This window comes from Physeter macrocephalus, chromosome 1, assembly GCF_002837175.3.
Source record: "Physeter macrocephalus isolate SW-GA chromosome 1, ASM283717v5, whole genome shotgun sequence".
NCBI lineage: Eukaryota > Metazoa > Chordata > Mammalia > Artiodactyla > Physeteridae > Physeter > Physeter macrocephalus.
Window position 1 is genome coordinate 101448835 of NC_041214.2, and position 20430 is coordinate 101469264.

At 38.2% G+C, this 20430-nt stretch overlaps 1 protein-coding gene across 1 annotated transcript in view; it reads left to right on the forward strand.

Moving 5' to 3' along the window:
• Positions 1-1471: 1471 nt before the first annotated feature.
• Positions 1472-20430, forward strand: part of BTLA (B and T lymphocyte associated) — a 42528-nt gene continuing 23569 nt past the window's right edge. The window contains 4 exon segments of the mRNA XM_024120321.1: positions 1472-1559; positions 16042-16066; positions 16068-16177; positions 16180-16359. Coding sequence (XP_023976089.1) covers positions 1472-1559; positions 16042-16066; positions 16068-16177; positions 16180-16359 — 403 coding nt within the window.

Sequence of the window (20430 nt, forward strand, 5' to 3'; positions counted from 1 at the left end):
GGACTTCTTTCTGGTTTGGGATAATATCTTGAGATCCTTGGCCTTGTGGTTTATGGCTTTGACTTCTGAGACCATTTTAAAGGGATAATGGGCCTTAACTCGGCTGGTATAGGTCATTTGCATTCCACCTTGAGCATGGGAAAGAAAGTTGTGTAAATATTACATAAATACTGTAATATTTGCAGGATGTTTACTCCAGTAATGGAAGTTCTAAGAAGCTATGTGTAGTCGCTCTGTATTACAATGTGGTGGTTGAAATGCCTGAATATTTATGTCCCAATACTGAAGGCTGATATGAGGAAATTACAGTGCTGGTTGAGCCCTTTAAAATCAGGAAGAGTGACTTTTCATCTTTGTTTTTCCAACCATTGCACATTTATCTGAATCAGTGAATACATGATAACTGTTTTTTGACCTTATATACTTAAAACCATTGAAATTTGGCCTTGGAAGAAAATCACCAGCCTCTGAGAGAAAGACTTACAAAATCAACTTCTGTCAATGACCACATATGTCACAAATCTAGATTTTTCATTTGGAATCTCAAATGAGTGAATTTAATTAGCTTCTGTGATTAGAAGCTAAGCTAATTATTACAAGTGGCCTTGGAGAAAACGGTCCCACACTGATCCTGTCCGATCTTGAACTTTTCCATTTCTTCCTTTATTGTTTCTATTCTATTTAATCCAGATAATAACCACGTGAAGAATGTTGAAAATGGAAGTTTCCTTTAATTGATATTCAAGGTGTTATTCAGCTCAGAACTTTATTATTTAGAGAGAACATGTAGCCAGTACTAATGATGATCTTGTCCCATTGATATTTATCTACAGACTAAAGACAGTTGCCTTTCCTTCATCTGTTGAGGAAAGGTTTCCTGTCACTCATTTTCTCCATAACCTCAGAAGAATCTCCACTGGTTTAATAAGCATTCTCATCTTATAATGACATGATTTTTGGGAAGATAAATCTAAAATCTCTTACATAAAAGAAGTTTCATAATCACAAGCTGTGGAAAGGGGGGAAATGTATACTTACCATAAGTACTTTTTACCATGAATTTCCTGACCTTGATTTGATTAAAATCTCAACCTAAAGATTTCAACAATATAAATTTCATTAGAGTTTAATTGTTCATTCACTGAAGTTTGAATGAGAAAAACCTAAATGTGGGGCAAAAAGGGTGGTATGGAAGGAGAAGTTAAGGACTGCGCTGCTTAATGGATCAGAGCATTTGAAAGTGAACAGCCAATTTGACAAGAAGCAAAACCCACACAACAGAGTACCGCCTAGTCTTTCTGTTCATTTTGTTTCACAGACTATTTGGGCTCTTCTTACTGTTCTCTCCCACCTCCTCTTTCTTCTCTGTTTATTTTATAGATGTCACTGGAGTAAGTAACCTGATCCAACTCTGAAGAATTCAGGGAAGGAAGGGAAGCTTTCTACTTGAGCATCGTGATATAAACAGGAAATGAAGACATCACCTACCATGCTTGGAATCGGGAAATTATTTGGGGTCCTCTTCCTAATTCCACTTGTAGGCATCTGGAGTATCAATGGTAAGGCACTGACCTCTTATATTTCTCAGGGAGGGTTGGAGGCAATGCTTTCCCTTGCTGATTGTAGTAGGATGTAGTGTTTATGTCAAGTGGATAATGGTAGATGAAACCAAGTAGTTAGACTTGCTCACTGAAGACATTATAGGACATAAACCAAATTAGAAAACAGTATGTAAGTCACAGTTTGGCTGGTTTTCTTAAAAACATGTTCTGATGGTAAGAAAAGAGAATTGGGCAAACATTAGAAATAGTTCAGTAGAAATTTATCCCTCCTACTAGCAAAAATGTTCTGGATGTCATACAGATGGTGAATAAATAGCTTGTTCTTTCCAAACTTAAGCTAGAGGAGTGTTGAGGTACTCAGGTGGGTAGGTTAGGTGTTGGATAACTGGGGTTATATCTGATTCCATGGTTACTCTGGAATAATGTGGCTAAATAAAATCTCGCCACTTGCTTCAGTGGGGAACGTTCCTGGAGAATACTGAATGAGACAATGCTGAGAAATACGGGATGGGAGCATTCTGTCTCTGCTTCTAGTATGATGAAAAAGAATGTTCCTACTTGGGTGTCATATGATATAGAAAACAGCTTGGATTCTGCATGGATGATATTTGGCCACTTTTGCAAAGAATTTATGCAGGCAAAAAAGTGATGAGTTCACTTGCTCCCTTACATGGTCACAGATGCCCACATATTGTAAAGGGGGAAGGGCTATAAAAAGCTAGCAGAAGTTTCTGATTTCCTGGTTTCAGATACCTTGCCTTATTATCCCCACAAGCACACATACTCTTAAATTTTTCAAATCAGAAAATATGGTCACTGAAATCCTGTAAATGTCATCTTCAATTCTGAAGCTGTGTGGTTTGGAATGTCTTTGTGATGCCAGGATGGCACACAACCAGGTGCAAAATAAAAATCCCCTTCACTTAGGTGTTTTTATGTTTCTAAGTATTTGGTATTATGTTGATAAGGTGTAGGATGGCTGACTGGATTTTTCACTTTAACTACAACTGAAGTCAAATATTATTAAACAGAAATCATACCAGTTTGAAGAATATATAAACTATTCTCTGTGAAATGAAGTAAAAGAATATGCAGTGCTGCATCACACTGGGAGTATGGTACAACTCTGTTCCTCCTCTCAATGTGCTTACAAAAACAGACTTGGGTGTTAGAATTGGGTTCATTGACTGGCTCTGCCACCTACTGTGTGACCTTGGTTTAGTTTCTTATCCTCTCTTGTCCTTAGTTTCCTCTTTTGTAAAATAGAAATAATAATAATTGTGCCTAAATTATAGGGCTTCTGTGAAGACTACAAATACAGTAGATAAAGTGCCTGGCATAGTAAGTGCAGATAATAAAAGCTTGAAAAACATTAATGGTATTTTTGCTAATATTCTTTACACCAATCAACCCACACAATATTCAATTAAGTGGGAAGCAAGTTTTAACATTATCATTTAAAACAGTTGAGGTTTTGAAGCTAAAATAAAATGAATAAATGAAATATATTGTACAATATATTTAGCCCAAAGTATAGTGACATGAATTATTTGAAAAATGAAACGGAAAGCCTTAGATAAAGTACCGTCCAGGTATCTTATTCAGCAGTTTTTGGATTGTAGCGTTAGTTGAATTAAATTAGGAATAGAGGTTGGTGAGATTTCCCGTGATTTGCTTACTGAATTCTTTACACTGGCACAGTTTCAAACTGTTTAGAAATAATTTTTAAAGGTTTTTTCCTTTCCACTTCAAAGCAATGTGAAGTCTGTGTGTCTCTTCCCAGGAATGAGGCTGCATCCATAATAAGGTTGTAAAAAAGGTAAAGTTCTCTATAAACTTCCAGCTTAAGGTCTTTCTTTATAATGAAATTACGCTTGCTTGCCTTTTGCGTTTCTCAAAATAAAATTAGGGGGAACTCTGTCCCTTTGTATCTAGCATATACTTTCTGTCTGGATGAAAGTAATAAAAGTTTCAGCACCTACACATGGAGAGATTCTTCTGGCAAGAACTAGGCTGCAGGTGGAGATGGCCCTTGTCAGTCACCTGCCTCATCCCCAATGAGCGGCTCCAGCTGAGAGGTCCTGGGACATTGTTCAGCTGAGCATCAACCAAGGATCCCAGCTTCAAGCAGCCAGGAGCACTGCAGTTAATGTCTGGCTATAGCAGAGATTATATATGATCCTGAATAAAGGCAGGAGGAAATCTCTGATCACTGCTTATTGTAATAAAAAATCATCCTAATCTGGTCTAGTACCAGAGGCCACTAACAGTTCGGTGCCTTTGAAAACACAGTGGTTGGGGCCAAGTCTCCATGTGGGTCTTGCGTGTGTTCTCTTTCTCCTTTATGGTAGTAGTTCAGTGTGATCCATGGATCCGTACTCCACATTCCTCCCAGATTCTGTTTCTCCACCATGAACAGGCCATATCCTTGGGTCAGAGAAGAAACATTGGGGCAAAATTGCTCTGAATCTGTCTCTCATTCCTTCATATTCTGGTTTTGTAACACAGTGTCTTTATCAGGCTTATTTCTCTGGCTCTACTTATTTGTTCTTATTGAAATAGGAACATTGTATGCCAGAGATAGAGCTCTGCCTTCTGCCAAATGCCTGTGTATTGTTATTACAAAAATGCCTGTCATAAGATATGACTACATTTTATGTAAATGTCTAGAAATACATTCTGCAGCTACAGGATTTCCTGGATTGGGGTATGAAAAGACCAATTCTTGTGTTGATCACAGCCTTGAATAGGCTTTCCTAACACTGAGCTCTTTAATTAATAATTGCTTCCTCTGTTCCACTATCAAATTTCCTCTATTGTAATGTTGAAGACAGTTTATCTTAATTCACTGGGACTTTCCTACTTAACTTCCATCATTTGTGAGTTTCACCTTTACTTAGAGTTCAGAATTTGTTGAAAGAAATATGTTCACAGGCATTTGTAATCAGGTCCAAAAATGAAATCAACATTTTTCTTTGTTCCTTGGAGGCCCAGTGGTGGAGCAGATACGACGGATCAGGGACTCTAGATTACTAGAGTACTCTCCCATCTCTGCCATTTACTGGTTCTGTGACTATAACCTCTTTGGTTCTCTTTCCTCATCTAAACAATGGGGACAATAATGATATCGAACTTATAGGGTTGTTGTGAATATTGAGTGAGTTAATTCTGTAAAACTCTTGGAACAGTGACTGAAGTTTATTAGCTAAACTTACATAGTAAGTGCTGTGTAAGTTTAGCTAATAATGTTTTATGTTTTTTTTCCCTTTTAGTCCCAAACTTAATTAGCTTGATAGTCCCCTTAAAGTAGTATTGGGAGATCATCTCTCATTTGGGGTTGACAAAAGTTGTCTGTAAATAACTCTTGATATCATTATCTCCCATCATCCCCATCACCAAGAAATGAGAACAGAGTTTGGGAGTCATGAGGCTTGAGTTACTTTGTGTCAGTGAATTGTTGTATCATAAGCAATTTGCTTCACTTTTCCAATTTTCTTCACTCCCTTACCTAAAATAAGCTCAATATTTTCCACCTTTCTGGTGTCCTCTCATGATTATGGACTCTCCATGCTTATCTCCATGGAAGAAATTACCTGTGTGCCTGTGTCTGTGTGTACACATGCAGGGAATCATGTTAGTATGCTCAGAATCTAAACACGTACAACGTGAGGTTCACTTTGAACACATCCAGGCAAGTGATAGAGGGGCCATCTAGGAAGTTATAGGGAAACATTAGGTTTAGCTGGTAGAGCTCTTTAACTCCTCCTTTTCTCCTTCCTGATAGCCACATTTATCTTATAAGCATAATCTGGAACTTGCATGTATCACAAACAGCCCATCGTCCAGAAGTGGCTATAAGGAAGGCTGGGACACTTAGGTTCTACCTGGGTGGTGATGGCCCCATTTCTTTTTCTTCTGGGGTATTAGGAGAATTAATATTGGGGGACAATTGGCAGTTTCTGCCCACATAGGTAATGTTAGGTATCTTCTAGGGCTTTGAAAACGCCAATGAATCTCAATGTGATCTCTGTAGTAGAATGTATTAGGAAGGTGAGGAAGTATCTGGAAAAGAAATAGAGATGGACTTTCCTCGTGTCCTTCCAACAGCACATAACCCATGGTTACTCTGAGCATCACATGTAACCACTCAAACACTGAAGGCAACATTTAGAAATACTCATGCTGGTTTCTTATAAAATGCCAAAGGCTCTCTTGAATGCTACTGTCCACAGCTTCCAAGGTATGTTCTAGGCTTTTCTTGACCTGATTTTCTTCCTAAAGTCACTGTGAGGAAGGTGGAAGTCCTAGCATCTCTGAAGGACAGACCCACCTATACCAGACAGTCTTCCCTACCCAGAACTATTCCCTAAATTGTCAACATGAATCATTTTTCTTTAGAGTCTATTGAACTGGCTAAAAACGTTTGCTATTCCAGAGAGATAATTACACATTGGCCAACGAACTCTCCACCAGAAACTCATCCTTATCACATAGGACAGGCAGAACTCTGAAGGATTGGAGTGAATCCTCTGGTCTGGGGAGACAAAGGCATGACCAGTAGGGTAGAACTGCAGGGGGACATTTCTCGTTTGGTGGAAATATAATGAAGAGGTACTCGGAGAAAGCTTGAGAAAGTACCAAAAAGCAAAGGATTTTTACTTCCTAGTTTTGACCAAGACTAGCCTTCTTCATTAGTATAATTCTAAATAATTTCATGTCTCATATGAAAGGACTTTTTTCTATGGGATATAACACCTTTTCTATCTCTATTATATTCATTTGGCTGGTGAATATACCACATCACTGATCCATGATACCCAAAAGAAGTTGGAAGTAACTGTTCAGAGCAGAGGCACTTGGGGCAGACCTTCTGGGTTTCCATCTTGTCTCTGCCTCCCATAGGCCTTGCACCCTTGGACAATTACTCAACTGCTGTGTTGCTTCCCTAAATTCACCCTATCCAAAAAATAGTAATGCCTGGCATTTATTATTATTTATTGTGAATGAACCAGAGTGTTAACAACTCTTCCTATGTGTTCCCATGCACTTTCACAACTATTCTACCAGAAAAGAACTTGTGGTTTGGAGTTAGCCAGACCTGGGTTCAAGTCCTGGTCCTGTCTCTGCCTCCAGCCAGCTGGTGATCTTGAGTAAGTGGCTTAGCTTCTCTGATATTTGGTTTCTCCCACTTAAGATAAAGATAATAATAGTAACTACCTCATAGAACTGCTGTGAAGATCAAAGGAAACAATATATGTATGGTACGTAGAAGTGCATAGCACATAATAAGAACTCAAAAAATATTAGTCATATCCCTATTTTCCTCCTGTCGGGAGCACCTAGGATGGGTTTACGGTACTTTGATAATGCGAAATATGCTGCAATTGTGGGCAAGTGGCAATCAATATGAAGCAGTGATTCTGGAGGTTACCTTCCAAATGTGACTTAAACTATCTGACCTGATGATCACTAAAGCTCTCTGCTTGTACTGTTCTTTAATATCTCAAGGAAAGGAAATGACACAGGTACTTTAGATGCTTTGCTAACTGTTAGACAAAGCTATGGCAAATACTAGAATGACTACATCAAGACAAAAAAATTTCAGAATTATCCCAAACTATATAAAAGCAAGAGATATATGGTTTAAAGTCTTAGATTGCTCAATACTACTGGATTAAAGAGATAGTCTTCAAAATATTCTCCAAAATAGTCATATCACATTATGAGAAATTCTAGCCCTAGAAGAAACTGTTTTAAAATGTGCTCTATAGGGACTTCCCTGGAGGTCCAGTGGTTAAGAATTTGCACTTCCACTGCAGGGGGCACGGGTTCTATCCCTGCTCATGGAACTAAGACCCCTCATGCCATGCGGTGCAGCCAAAATAAAAAATTTATTTAGAAAATGTGCTCTATAAATACCATATGAAAGCAAACTTAAAGAAAGGTTTCACATACCATTTTAAGATTTTAAAGAGAAAATAGTGATAGAAGATGAGTGTGAAAAATCTCTCTATTCATTTCATGGTCTTTGTTTTTTTCTTTTTTAAAAAAATTAATTTAATTAATTATTTTTTTTATACAGCAGGTTCTTATTAGTTATCTATTTTATACATATTAGTGTATATATGTCAATGCCAATCTCCCAATTCATCCCACCACCACCACCACCCTCCCCATTATCCCCCCCTTGGTGTCCACACGTTTGTTCTCCACACCTATGTCTCCACCTCTGCCCTGCAAACCAGTTCATCTGCACAATTTTTCCAGACTCCACATACATGCATTAATATACGATATTTATTTTTCCCTTTCTGACCCACCTCACTCTGTATGACAGTCTCTAGGTCTATCCACATCTCTACAAATGACCCAATTTTGTTCCTTTTTATAGCTGGGTAATATTCCATTGTATATATGTATCACATCTTCTTTATCCATTCGTCTGTTGATTGGCTTTTAGGTTTTTAGTAGTTAGTAAGTTTCACAAATTACTTACTCCCTTCAGCTCCTGATGTTATTTACACCAGCAGCTACACTTGTTAAGCTGGAAGGTACTGGACCATGCAGTTTTTTGTGGTCGGCACACCTTTCTGACTGGCTGATCTGGGTATTTGGATGACTATGGAGTGTCACTTCTTAAATATTTTGAATATCACCCCTGAACGGACATAAATCAAGCCTTTATGCATTGCATACTTGTAAGGTCTAGTTTTTCTTTAGTGGTTAAGTTATAACCACTAAAGGGTATGTTGAGATACATACATCCTTCACCTCAATGTCTTTAGTCCACATACCTAAGGACTCAGCTGTGTCTGCTCTGTGTCTTAGTGCACAGAGAGCATTAGAGTGTGAACAGGAGATCTTTCTCTTCATGAAGCTCTCTCTGTTCAGTCTCATGCTTTCTCACTTTCATACCTTTTCTAAGGCCATCTCCTTTTGCCTTCCCATCAAGAAGGTCGTAGACAAGATCAGAAGAAAGATGCATAGAGGCATATTTACTCATAATAGAGTGATGCATGTCACACAAAATAGCATGGGACATTTGGTAGGAGAAACATCAAGTGGATGTGGGTTGCTGGAGTGTGGGGGTGGGGGACTGTCAAGTTTGCATAAAGAGGCAGGGGCAAAATGCCATTTGATGAAGTCCGGACATTTTCCTGCAGGCACTGAAGAATCTCTAAATGATTTTAGGCAAAAAAGTCTTGCAGTTGGATTTTCGTCTTAAGAATGTAAACTGTGGGACTTCCCTGGTGGCGCAGCGGTTGGGAATCTGCCTGTCAATGCAAGGGACATGGATTTGAGCCCTGGTACAGGAAGATCCCACATGCCACAGAGCAACTAAGCCCAAGCGCCATACTATTGAGCCTGCGCTCTAGAGCCTGCGAGCCACAACTACTGAGCCCACGCGCCACAACTACTGAAGCCCACGTGCCTAGAGCCTGTGCTCTGCAACAAGAGAAGCCACCGCAATGAGAAACCTGGGCGCCACAACGAAAGAGTAGCCCCCACTTGCCGCAACTAGAGAAAGCCCACGCACAGCAATGAAGACCCAAAGCAGCCAAAAATAAATTAAAATTAAAAATAATCTTTTAAAAAAATAAGAATGTAAACTGTTACAGTGATGTGGAGAATGAATTGGGGTGCGGGGAGGGGAACAAGGCCAAGTTTGGAATGTAGAAGACTGGTTGGTAAGCTGTGACAATAATCCTCATGAAGGAGAATGAGACCCAAATTAAGGCAGTGGCATGAAAACAAATTTGAATGATATTTTGGATGCTGAATTAACTTAACTTGGTGGCTGATGGAGTGGGGTAAGAGACAAAGATGGCACCCAGGTTCTGGTCCATGTGATTAGGTAGATAATGGTATTTTTTACTGTGATAATGGGAGGAGGACCAGATCTGCCCTGGAGTGGGGTTTGGGACAGGAGGAGATTCAACTTCCTCCTTGAAGCATTTCCTTATAACCCAAACAGAAGGGCTCTCCTCTTGGAGATTTGAAAACTCTGAGAGATTGTATCTTGTTCAATCTTTAAAAAAGAAAAAAATCTTATGGGAAAATTGAAGAGCCAAGTGAGCCTCTTTCTGCATCCCCTTTGCACTAGAAACTGTCCCATAACTAAATAGTCGTGAACAGTGGGATGTCCACACCCCTGGGTGTGGGCAATAAGGGGGAATATTGTCTGTACAGAGTTTTAAAGCAAATAAAAGTTGGTCTACTTTTAATGATCACCATGTACCAGCAATTCTGAAAAATATCAGTGATAAAATGTTCCCCCACCCCCAAATATTTTGGTCTAAGTTCTAAATAATTACCATTGTTACTCCTAAGTTTTAATAATATGTATGTAAGTTTCAAATTAGCACATTTTCAGTACTTCCCCTTTAAGAAACATTGCATCTACATGAAAGTTAACTCAGAGAACTTCAAATTCAGCTATATGTGTTCACTTCAAGAGCAAATTCATAATGTTCAGAATCACATGAGCTTGCTCTAGGCATAGTTTGTGTCTCCAACCCCTGTGGTACTACATATTTCTACATTTAAACAGTAGATTTTAAATAAACAATAATACCACAGTGATTAGAGAGACAAAGAAACAGAATGTGTGTTGTTTCATTTCTTTCATTCCATGCAACCATTTTGAATATTTATTTGTTTAAAATTTAAAACAGTGAAACAGAATACAAACTGTGAGATACAATTGTTTTTCTCATGCATGAACTAAAGTTTATATCTGAAATGTTTTATTGATTAATATCTTTATAATTGTATCTTTATAATTTATAATCTTTAAAGTATTGTTTTAAAATTAAAGAATGGATCAAGAAAATAAAACTTGGGCTTCCCTGGTGGCGCAGTGGTTGCGCGTCCGCCTGCCGATGCAGGGGAACCGGGTTCGCGCCCCGGTCTGGGAGGATCCCACATGCCGCGGAGCGGCTGGGCCCGTGGGCCATGGCCGCTGAGCCTGCGCGTCCGGAGCCTGTGCTCCGCAACGGGAGAGGCCACAGCAGAGGGAGGCCCGCATACCACAAAAAGAACAAAAAAAACACACAAAAAAACTTTACATTAGTGGTACACTTTAGTAATGGTCTAAATTATGTCTTTTATAGAATTTCAGTTTTAATAAAATTTGCTTATTAATTACTGGAAAATTACTTACAATATCAGGCTGTAACTAAAGGATCCAAGTTCACACCGTTTAGATAGATATAAAATTATTAAATAAATAGCTGTGCATTTTTCCTTTTTTCTATTCTATTATTATTTTTCAAACATTTTTTAACTTGCATCATTTTATTTTTTTCTTTTCTTTTATTTTTTTATAAATTTATTTATTTTTGGCTGTGTTGGGTCTTCATTGCTGTGCACAAGCTTTCTCTAGTTGCGGCGAGCAGGGGCTACTCTCTGTTGTGGTGCGCAGGCTTCTCATTGTGGTGGCTTCTCTTGTTGCGGAGCACAGGCTCTAGGCGTGCGAGCATCAGTAGTTGTGGCACGAGGGCTCAGTAGTTGTGGCTCGTGGGCTCTAGAGCACAGGCTCAGTAGTTGTGGCACATGGGCTTCGTTGCTCCATGACATGTGGGATCTTCCCGGGCCAGGGCTCGAACCCATGTCCCCTGCATTGGCAGGCGAATTCTTAACCACTGCGCCACCAGGGAAGTCCAACTTGCACCATTTTATACATGAAGTTTAATGAAAAAAATATTCACTATGTTTCTTTCCTGACCATTTTATTATTTGTTTCATTTCATGATTATTTCTGAATATTTTTCCATATAGAAAAAAGAGTTGTTAAAAATCATGCACTCTGGGCATCAGCTATGCTAGGTACACCCTAGTCATGGAATATATGTTCTGTAATAATGCAGCAGTGGTTTTCATGAGAATTTTTATTTTATTTATTTATTTAATTAAAAAAAGTTTTTTGGCTGCATTGGGTCTTCATTGTTGTGCACAGGCTTTCTCTAGTTGCAGCAAGTGGGGGCTACTCTTTGCTGTGGTTTGCAAACTTCTCATTGTGGTGGCTTCTCTTGTTGCAGAGCACAGGCTCTAGGCATGCAGGCTTCACTAGTTGTGGCTCACAGGCTTAGTTGCTCTGCAGCATGTGGGATCTTCCTGGATCAGGGATCGAACCCGTGTCCCCCTGCATTGGCAGGCAGATTCTTAACCACTGTGCCACCAGGGGAACCTGAGAATTTTTAAAAGGAGAGACTTCCTAAGCGTATAGTACTTTAAAAGGGATACTTTATCATATGAGAGCCTGAAGATGGTAGAGGTTTCATCATTCACTGCATGCATTTATTTTAATTATTTTTAGCATTGAAAATTCCCCACCATTAGATATAAATGTCTGAGAAAACAGCAGGAACAACAAAACTAATGTTGACAGATAAATCCCAGCCAAAAGCAACTGTGATCTTCATTCCTTTTCAGATGTTTCTTTGACAAGACAAACCCCTTGGGGACAGCTATGGATAACCTGAGTGTCACAAGATGATTATACATAATATGGGACAAGCAACAGAAGTGTCAACATGCTTGTCAGATGGAAAATTAGAATTCTATCATTTACCTCAGTGCATCATTCCTATACTACAAGCATCAGTTTTAGTTTCACGGAGGTAGGCAGTGTTAATGTCTTCTTTGTACAAAGAAGGAGCACACTTGATGACTTTTAATGCCTGTTCACAAGCCTCCATCCATTCTTTCCTCCACTCGAGAAAAATTCCTATGCTAGTCAATGTGACAGCCAATTATCTTCATCCTGCTGATAAGAACATACAAGAACCACAGTGATGTTTCTGTTATCCCATTGCAAGTCAGCGATGTGATCAGGACTAACAGCTAGCTCTTCTCCCCTCCTAACTCACTTTGTACACTCCTCCCAAGCATGTAGTCGTGGAATCCTTGAACCAGCCAGGATGTTCAACAGTGCTATTAGCATTGGGTGACAGCCCAGTGGCTAAATGGAAAGGTAACATATTGTAATAGGGAGACTTAGAAGTGGTTTTATAGCATCAGTTGTACACTGAGGGAGGTGAAGTTGTATATGTGTTTGTGTGTAGGAAAGGATGGTGGGCAAGACTTTTCCTGTTTTTGTAGTCCAGTCCTTTCATCTTATTTTTTAAAAATTGAGGGCTGGTGAGGCTGGGTGACTATCTCAACATCACACAATCTGTTAGCATTTGAACAACCATGTTCAGTTGAAAATTCTCATTTTTAGCTATTTACACGAACTTTATAAATATCCCAAAAGAATCAGGCTCTGTATTTTCTCATGGTGGATAAGCAAAGTTTAAACTTCTCCCCCCTAGTGCTTATTCCATTTATTCTGAAACGACTAGTGGTCTGCATATCAATATTTTCAGAAAACCACAATCCAAGTGTATAGCAATTCCCTGAATCTGCCATGAGATTCCTGAACAGTCTGCGTTTGCCCTTCAATTTCCCCAGACTTAAGATACCCTCACCTTGTTCCATTCACTGCTGTGATTATCAAAGAGCTACTCACTCACTAAGGTTCAGCTCAAATACAAACTTTACATTCAGCCTTGCCCCTATAGTCCCAGTCGAAGTTAATCCTCAGCACACCCAAGCAAGGTCTGCACCTTCTTATAGTGTTATTTCATTCTTCCATCTGTCAAGCTCTCTATTTCCCATGAGAAGGCAAGCCCCTTCAAGGGAGGTACCTTGTATATTTATTCCTATACTGCCTAATAACTAATATACAAGGTCCCGCTGAGCCTGCCTTTCAGCTCAGTTAAACCTGGAGAAAAAAGAGTGGTAGATAGTAAATTTATTACAGAAAAGTGGTCTTGTTAGTTAAGCTTGCCTCACCAATTAAATGGTAAGCTCTTCGAGGTCAAAAAGGTCTTTGCCTATAACTATCTTTTTTTTCACAATGCTGGCGCAGAGTTGTAGGCCCCATAAACTGTGATTGACTTATCCAAGAAAATGAAAACAGAAGTTAGAAGGCTGAGGTAGCTTATTAACTTTAGGGAGAGGAATCGACTTCTGGAAACAAGGGTTTCACTTGACCATTCTTCCTCTGGCCTCCTTGTTTTTTTGTTGTAATTCTAACCACATCCAGGTGTTATATTTTTAAACACTTTCTTTTTGTAAATTATCTTACTCTTTCTCTTCAATTTTTTGATACCCTCATAACTTGACTTTGAGTTTGCTTATTTTTTTTCTGGATTTTTGGAAATGGTTAGGAAGTATTAAAGTGAACTTGTCTGAGGTCTCAGAGCAGTTGTAAATATCTAAATATTCAGGGTTTTCTAAAAGTTCTCTGAGATCTCTTGTCTCAATCTGATTCTTGAAAACTCAGTCAGTTTACAATTATTCTGAGTAGTGGCTGATGAAATATGAGCATAAATTATAGTGAGAGGTTTACTGAGTGATAGGAAATAGCTAAAAATGAGAATATTTACTCTGGCCAGGGTGCAGAAATAAAGTGAAACATTCTGCTAGGTAAAGCGGTATGTGGAATGCAAGACGAAAAGTTGTACCCCAGTACAACACCTGAATAGCCCTTAACCCTCTGTCTTTAAAAAAGAGTTTTGGCTATAATCTCATTTATGCTATGTTATTATAATCTATGATAGTATGAATCTATTAAAATCTAATAATTTACAATTATTGAAGGAAATTAATGAAGAGAATGGATTGGATATATGGCTGAGGGAGTGTTCAAAACAGGGAAAGACAGAGCCAAGAAAGAACTATAAGGATGTAGGAAAAGGAACTCAGAGAGAAAACACTCTTGACACTTAACTCTACTAGAAAAAATAAAAAGAATATATAAAGCACTACACAGTGCTTAACGAAAAGGAATCTTGGCCTCTTTTAGTTATTTTGTTTCACCACCGTACAGGGTCAGGCCCATAGTAGAATATTCCATGATTTATATACACTCCTGATGTAACTGATACAAAAAGGTTAAGTGGTTGTCATGAATTGGTGTGATTTCTCATGTTCCTTTTATGCATGAGTCTCAAAAGCCACAGTACACTCCAGCAATTGTCAGAGAATGAATATTTTCACATAAATGTACATTCTAAATAATTGAAGTTTGCCCCTTTGGAGGTCAAAACATTTTTTGAAGTAACCATTTCTGATGAAATTCTTGGTAAAACAGATTGAACACTTCTTTGTTTCTAAAAATGGATACTATTAAGCATAATTTAAAGTTTTATTGTTGATTCAACCTTATCATTATGAAAAGAGTTATTAGTCTGTATTATATAACATAATTATGCCCTGGGTTAAATAGGAAATGATAATGGAATTGTAAGAATTGTGTATAAAAATGAGATAAATTTTGGATCTTGCAATATTTATTTTGTTTGCTTGGAGAAAATTTCTTTTTCATTTATCTTGGTTATCAGTTATACTTCAGATGCTGAGGTTACCAGGTATAAGCTTTCATGGTAAGTTAAGGGTAATAGAACTTATTCAATAATATAGAGAATTAAAATTTTTTTCTTAGCTTCAGATTTTGTATGCAATCGACAATTACAAACAGAAGGCTCAGAGAAGATAATAGAAAAATCTGTTTCCAGGAAAATTCACTCTCCCCACCAAAACAAAGGAAAGCATATTTCCTGTAGGCCAGAAGGCAGAACTTCCGAAAAGGTGGATAACTTCTCTTCTTCCCACTTGGGAAAGCATAAAAAATTCAGGTTATCTCAGAACATCCTCTCTTCAGAAAGTTATCTTGAGTTGCATGTCTCCTACATAGAAAAAGTCATGGAAAAATTGCAAGGCATCATTAAAGCCTTTGAAAAACAAGTAAAAAAAAAATCCTAATGCCAACTATCATAGGGAAATAGTTGTCTACAAAAATTCCTCTCTCCTATTTATTGAAATATACCAGAGCTAGTAATAGAAAACGTGTTTCTGCTCAAGAAACAACAGCAGAGTAATGGATAATGAATTATAGAGTAATGGACTCTAGTATGAGTTTAAATCTTGATTCTTTTAATTATTAGCATATAACTTTAGGCAAGTTCTTTATTACCTCAGTTTCCATATCCATAAAACAGGGTCCATAATAATATATTATTTTTGTTGTGAGGATTAAATGATTAACATATGTAACGTGTTTTGAACAGCCCCTGGAATATAATAAGTAAGTGACAAGAAGTTACTATTATTTGCTACTATTGGAGTAGCTATATGATAATAAAATAAATTAAAGTAAAATCTAATTTTATAATAACAATGGTAACATTTTGGAAATTGAGGAAATTATTGAACAATTGAAGAAATTGTTTAATTTTTTTCAACAAATATTTATTATGTATCTACTCTATGTCACTAGCAGACACTCTGCTAGTAAGGATTAATATACTGTAAAATGTTATCTGGGAAAATTATAGAATCATGCTTGAGAAATCTTTGACAAATTGTTGAAGTGGCAAATATCTGATCCTTCCAGAAAAGAATTGATTTTAATTTTGTTTTTATCTTCCAGGGGATGAATCATGTGATATACAACTTTAATAGATATTCCATATATGTTGTGTCATCAGGAGACCCATTTGAACTGGAATGCCCTGTGAAATATTGTTCTAATAGACCTACTGTGACCTGGTGCAAGGCCAAAGGAAACACTGTTTACATCTTGGGGACAGACTTCAGGGCTTCATGGGTTGGGAAGAAAGGAAGAGTATTTCAGGTTTTATTCTGCATTTTAATCAAGTGCTTGCTAGTGCCAATGGGTCATACCACTGTTCTGTGAACTCTTTGCCTGGACTCATTGAAAGCCACTCAGTTACCATTAATGTGACAGGTGAGTTCTAGACATCAAGACTATCTAATGTTTTTCTCATCTGTTTCAAGAAAAGGAGGACTCAGATTCTCAAGTGATTATGTTAGACATTGAACTCATGTAAGACATCAAAAGGCTGCCACATCTCACAGTTTGTGAAGTGTGGTCACATACATGTGTTTGTGTTTTGGAGTGAGGCAGAAAAGAGTAGAGAAAAATATAATAAAAGTTATTGTTCTTGCCTTTAGCGGGTATAAAATTTATTTGATAAGCCCAAAATTTGACCACTGAAATATGGAAAAAATTACAAAGTGAATACCAATAGTAGTAGACAGCTTTTTATTTTTTGTCCTTTGAATTTTTTCTTCCATTTATCAGTCCTTGACTTTTATTGATAATAAATCCTTGAATTTATGTTTGTGCTGCTCAATTATACTCTTGTTAATAGTTCACAGTTTGCATAGAGGGCAAACAGCACACAAGTAACCTGACTCCCTGATGAGCTTTGAGAATATTCATAGCTTTAGGCCTCCCCAATCCCTCCTCAGAGGCCCTTAATAGGCTCAAACAACAGAGCAAGGACAGGTTGAGTTACATTGGGCAAAACTATGGTGAACAAAACATGGAAAACAAATAGAGAAAAGTAAACGAGAGTAAAAAATAGTTGGTTTATGAAAATCCCACAGCTAATATCATACTCAGTGGTGAAAAATTGAAAGCTTTCCCCCTAAGGACAGGAATATGGCAAAGATGTCTGCTTTTGCCACTTCTATTCAACATTGAACTGGAGGTTCTAGCCTGAGCAATTAGGCAAGAAAAAGAAATAAAAGGCATCTAGCTTGGAAAGGAAGAAGTGAAACTCTCTCTGTTCACAGATGAAATGATTTTAAATATAAAAAATCCTCAAAAACCCACACAAACTACTAGATCCAATAAATGAATTCAACAAAGTTGTATGATCAACCCAAAAATCAGTGGTATGCTATACACTAGCCATGAACAATCTGAAAAGGAAATTAAGAAAACAATTTCACTAGTAATAGTATCAAGAATAAAATACTTAGCAATAAATTTAACCTAGGAGGCACAAGACTTGTACTCTGAACAAAATATGGCTGAAAGAAATTAAAGAAGACATAAATAAATGGGAAAATATCCCATTATTATGGATTCTAAGATTTAATATTGTTAAGATTGTAATATTCCCCAAATGATATACAGATTCAATACAATACCCATAAAAATCAAAACTATATATAATACATATATAATATGTATATAACATACATATTGCATAAATGAAAAAGCTGATCCTAAAATTCATTTAGAATTACAATAAACCCTAAATAGCCAAAAAAATAAAAAAACCTTGAAAAAGAAGAACAAAATCGGAGAACTCCTGTTTCTCTATTTCAAAGCTTACTACAAAACTACAGTAACTAAGAGTGTGGGACTCATGTAAAAATGGATATATACATCAATGGAAGAGAACTAAGAGTCCACAATAAATCCATTCATATTTGGTAAATTGATTTTTAACAAGAGTGCCAAGACCATTCAATGGGAAAAGTATACTTTCTTCAGTAAATGATGCTGGGACAATTGGATATCCACATGCAAAAGAATGAATTTGGAACTCTACCTCACACAATATACAAAAAACAAGTTAAAATAGATCAGATATTTAAATATAAAAACTAAAATAATAAAATCTATGTTTATATAAAACTATAATGCTATGTTTTCTTAGAAGAAAACATAGAAGTAAATCTTCATGATCTTGGATTTGTTAATAGTTTTTTGGTACAATTTCAAAAACATAAGCAACAAAAGAATAAATAGATGAATTGTACTTCATAAAAATTAAAAACTTTTGTGCATCAAAAGACACTATCGAGTCAACTGCATTATTATGAACTTTCATCAAATCTTTAACCGTGGTCATTTTTAAGTCTTTTGTCATTTACAGACAGTTCTGGGTTTACTCTGAGGCTTTTGCAAAAATGTTCCTATAAAAGGGTTTCATCTTCAAGGAATTCATGGAAAAGACTCTGACAAGTACAGGTTTCTGGTAGTTGACTATACTGCTGAACTGAATGAATAAGCATTTTCAGAACTCTAATGGAAAACTGATGAATTCATAAAAGTGCTAACAAAAGATCAAGATAAAAAAAATTAATTACATGGGACTGAGTGAACTGATGAGGATGATTATAATTTTTGTGACTTTCTGTTTGAATTGAAAAAAATCCCACAAGGACTCAGAGGCAAAAAATATACAAATCAATTTTCACTGCAAAGTAAAGGAGCTGTTACAGTGGCGGATTACTGGACTGAATGTCAATATTATGACATAGTATGAGTGTGTTTCATGTTTGGTAAATTGCAATTATTGTTGCTTGTGTTGTGGTCATCCATTTACAATGCTTGGTGTCAGTCTATTTATCTCTTGTAAAAATAAAATACGTGTGTGTGTGTAAAAAAAAAGGATGCCCCCCCCAAAAAAAGACGCAATCAAGAGAGTGAAGGGACAACTCACAGAATGTGAAAAAATATTTGCAAATCATACATCTGAGGAGAGAACTTCAAGATGGCGGAAGAGTAAAACGTGGAGATCAACTTCCTCCCCACAAATACATCAGAAATATACATGTGGAACAACTCCTACAGAACACCTACTGAACACCGGCAGAAGACCTCAGACCTCCCGAAAGGCAAGAAACTCCCCACGTACCTGGGTAGGGCAAAAGAAAAAAGAAAAAACAGAGACAAAAGAATAGGGACGGGACCTGCACCAGTGGGAGGGAGCTGTGAAGGAGGAAAGGTTTCCACACAGTAGAAGCCCCTTCGCGGGTAGAGACTGCGGGTGGCGGAGGGGGAAGCTCCGGAGCTGCAGAGGAGAGCGCAGTAACAGGGTGCGGAGGGCAAAGCAGAGAGATTCCCACAGAGGATCGGTGTCGACCGGCACTCACCAGGCCGAGAGGCTTGTCTGCTCACCCGCCGGGGTTGGCGGGGTCTGGGAGCTGAGGCTCAGGCTTCGGTCGGATCCCAGGGAGAGGACTGGGGTTGGCAGCGTGAACACAGACGGAAGGGGTTAGTGTGCCATGGCTAGCCGGGAGGGAGTCCGGGAAAAGTCTGGATATGCCGAAGAGGCAAGAGACTTTTTCTTCCCTCTTTGTTTCCTGGTGCGCGAGGAGAGGGGATTAAGAGCGCTGCTTAAAGGAGCTCCAGAGACGGGCGCGAGCCGCGGCTATCAGCGCGGACACCAGAGACGGGCATGAGACGCTAAGGCTGCTGCTGAAGCCACCAAGAAGCCTGTGTGCAAGCACAGGTCGCTATCCACACTTCCCCTCCCGGGAGCCTATGCAGCCCGCCACTGCCAGGGTCCCGTGATGCAGGGACAACTTCCCCGGGAGAACGCACGGCGCGCCTCAGGCTGGTGCAACGTCACGCTGGCCTCTCCCGCCACAGGCTCGCCCCGCATCTGTACCCCTCCCTCCCCCCGGCCTGAGTGATCCAGAGCCCCTAATCAGCTGCTACTTTAACCCCATTGTGTCTGAGCAAAGAACAGATGCCCTCAGGTGACCTACACGCAGAGGCGGGCCATATCCAAAGCTGAACCCCAGGAGCTGTGGGAACAAAGAAGAGAAAGGGAAATCTCTCCCAGCAGCCTCAGGAGCAGTGGATTAAATCTCCACAATCAACTTGATGTACCCAGCATCCGTAGAATACCTGAATAGACAACGAATCATCCCAAATTGAGGAGGTGGACTTTGGGAGCAACGATATATATATATTTTTCCCTTTTTCTCTTTTTGTGAGTGTGTATGTGTATGCTTCTGTGTGTGATTTTGTCTGTATAGCTTTGCTTCTACCATTTGTCCTAGGGTTCTGTCTGTCCGTTTGTTTTTGTTTGTTTGTTTATTACTTAAAATTTTTTTTTCTTAATTATTTTTTATTTTAATAACTTTATTTTATTTTACTTTATTTTATTTTATTTTATCATCATCTTTCTTTCTTTCTTTCTTTCTTTCTTTCTTTCTTTCTTTCTTTCTTTCTTTCTTTCTTTCTTTCTTTCTTTTCCTCCCTTTT